This window comes from Malania oleifera, chromosome 5, assembly GCF_029873635.1.
Source record: "Malania oleifera isolate guangnan ecotype guangnan chromosome 5, ASM2987363v1, whole genome shotgun sequence".
Taxonomy (NCBI): domain Eukaryota; kingdom Viridiplantae; phylum Streptophyta; class Magnoliopsida; order Santalales; family Ximeniaceae; genus Malania; species Malania oleifera.
The window spans coordinates 58051146-58053930 of NC_080421.1; the positions used below are offsets into that span (position 1 = coordinate 58051146).

The window sequence follows — 2785 nt, forward strand, 5'->3', positions numbered from 1 at the left end:
TAAAATATCCTTTGTTTGTTATCACCAAAACTGATTGAAAGACCTTATTAGGCCAACAATCTCCCCCTTTTTGATGATGACAAACAAGGAGTAAAGATAAAAGTTTTATGTGAAATAAAGTACTCCCCCTTACTATAGGCATTAATAAGCAAACCAAGGAACCATGTAGATAGCCATGTAGTTCATCAAAAAACCATGTTCATAATGTGTTCATATGTAGTTATTGCTGATATTTCTCATATATCCTTGTATTCTTTATTTATCCAAATGGTAAGATATTGCTGATACTGATATTGCGTATTACTGATGTTGCTTATATTTTTATTTTATCTTTACTTAGAATACTCTCTCCCCCTTTGTCATTAGTCAAAAAGAGTAATAGGATTATGAAAATCCATCAAGAAGTCATTCTTATAACAGGATGTAGTTAGTACAAAGGGTCATCTAGAGATTTTTCAATAAAAAAATTTCATATGTTTCTTTACAAATAGCATAAATGTAACACAAAAAGTTTCATAGCATCATGGTTACAAACATCTGAGGTACATAAGTCCTGATACTCTATTACATGCAAAAAGTTTCATAGTAACCTAGGCTAGGTAGTTTCTAACTATCCTATCCTTCTTTTTTAGAGCCATCTCCTTGCCCTTCTTCTTCTTCTTCTTCTTGGGTTCCTTCTTCTTCAGTATCTACTTCATTACCTTCTTCTTCAGAATCTCCTTCATTTTTTGCAGAGTCATTATCATCATCTCCACTTTGAGGAGTAGAGCTAATATCCATGGGATCACGTCCCCTAGAAGATCTAGCCTGATACTTTTCTATGTGAGTGACACGCTGATCAAAGGATGTAACCTTTTCTTTAATATTCTGAAGCCCAGTACGTACTTCAGAGGAGAAACTAAAGAAATCCCTTTGGAATGATAAGAACCATGAAGGCGTATCATGAGATAAACCAAGATCCTGTGTAGAAGAAGATTGTGCTACTACTGATATTGATGTTGAGGCTGAGGTTGAGACTGAAGCTGAACCTGAGGCTGCAGCTGAGGCTGGTGCTGTAGATGCATATTGAGTCCTACTTGATTTCAAGTACCATCCTGAACTCCCCTTGTCATACCCCATTTGCTTTAGGGAGGTCTCATTGAAAAGATCATAGCGGGTTCTTTTGATAAAGAATTCAGAACTATTTGCAACATGAAGATGGTTGAAAAGAAGAGTAAGAATCCCTCCATAGGGAAGAACAACTTGGGAGGATTCAAGTTTGGTCCACATCCATCAAATGATTAAGCTAGCCAAGTCTAGTTTCTTTCCTTTAAGAAGACACCAAAGGACAAAGCATTCAATATAGGAAAGATGATCAAAAGAGCCTTGTTTAGGTAGGATGCTCTTTGCAACAATTTTGTGTAGAATTTGGCCTTTTAAGCTTAATTGTTTGTATAACGGAGGATGCCCAAAATATATAGGTTCGTTTTCCATAATCATTGGAAGGAAAATTTCAGGAGTAAATCCTTCTTCTACAATCTAGAATTGAGCAAACATGGGACAGTTGAATTCACCGGAAGACAGTATTTCAGAATTTAGCAAAATTTTCTTTCCTTTAACTTCTGAAGAAACAATCCCATTTTCATTTGTCATATTAGCATAAAAGATTTTGACAAGATGAGGAAAACATTCTTTGGGTTGCTGGGTGATAAAATCAAACCAACCTATGGCATGAAATAAGGGAAGGATATCAGGAAATTCAGTAGTGAAAAATGAGACATCCAAAATTTTACCTAGGATTGGATCTACTGTACTGAGTGAAGTACGATAACGAAGTCGGGCTTGGAGAGCCACAAGCCACTTGTCAAGGTTTTGAGCATCTTTCCCAGATGAAAACCCTCAGTTGGCAGTTTGCATGATACGAGGCATGAAGATACTTAATTGTGGATGCCCAAGATTTTGTGGAGTGATTCTTTGAAGGGGGATACAAGCTTCGGATTGAGGGGTTTTCTGAGTGAGGAGAAGATGGGATAGAGAGGAAGATGTTCGGATGAGTTGAGCAACCAACTTTAGAAGTCTGAAATTAGGGTTTTAGTCTATTAGTTATATTTAAATCCCGAGACTTCAGATGAGTGATGATTAACTTCAGTCGTCTGAAGGTTTTTAATTCCAAAATTTGAAGAGATAGTAGGCTCCCAAATGTCTGTAGTTCCAGATTCAGTCATCTGAACTTGTTTGCTATAGTGTTCAGTCATCTGGGATGTGTAGTTTAGACGACCGAAGTTTAGAGGAATGTTGTAATTCTTTTTCTAATAAACCTCTCTGCTATGGATTAGCCCAAGTTCTCTCCTAATATTTATATATCTTTCTTCACTTAGGGGTTTTGTAAAAATGTCAGCCCATTGGTCATTTGTATTTATAAAATCAAGAATTATATCCTCTTTTTGAACATGATCTCTCAAAAAATGATGCCTCATATCTATATGTTTGGTTCTTGAGTGTGAAATTGGGTTTTTAGATTTATTTATGGCTCTAGTGTTATAACACTTTAATGGTATTGTCTTATAATCTAGATTGAAGTATTTTAATTGTTGTTTCATGTATAAGATTTGTGCGCAACAACTTCTGGCTGCTACATACTCAGCTTCGGCGGTTGATAAGGCTATGGAGTTTTGTTTTTTTGAAAACCATGATACTAAGGAATGTCCTAGGAAGTGACATGTGCCACTTGTACGTTTTCTATCAATCTTACATTCAGCATAATCAGCATCAGAGTAACTTATCATTTTAAAGTTAGTGTCCTTTG

At 35.9% G+C, this 2785-nt stretch overlaps 1 protein-coding gene across 1 annotated transcript; it reads right to left on the bottom strand.

The window, feature by feature from the left end:
• Positions 1-615: 615 nt before the first annotated feature.
• LOC131155980 (uncharacterized) lies at positions 616-1119 on the bottom strand. Its single transcript, XM_058109434.1, has 2 exons — positions 1029-1119; positions 616-884 (listed from the first exon to the last, which is right to left on the bottom strand). The coding sequence occupies exons 1-2, from the start codon at positions 1117-1119 to the stop codon at positions 616-618; spliced, it is 360 nt and encodes a 119-aa protein (XP_057965417.1).
• Between the last annotated feature and the right edge of the window lie 1666 nt (positions 1120-2785).

Coding starts and splice junctions, on each gene's coding strand:
- LOC131155980 (XM_058109434.1), bottom strand. CDS start 1,119: ATGGGGTATGACAAGGGGAGTTCAGGATGGTACTTGAAATCAAGTAGG. Junction 885..1,028: donor AGCCTCAGCTGCAGCCTCAG/GTTCAGCTTCAG, acceptor TCTCCTCTGAAG/TACGTACTGGGCTTCAGAAT.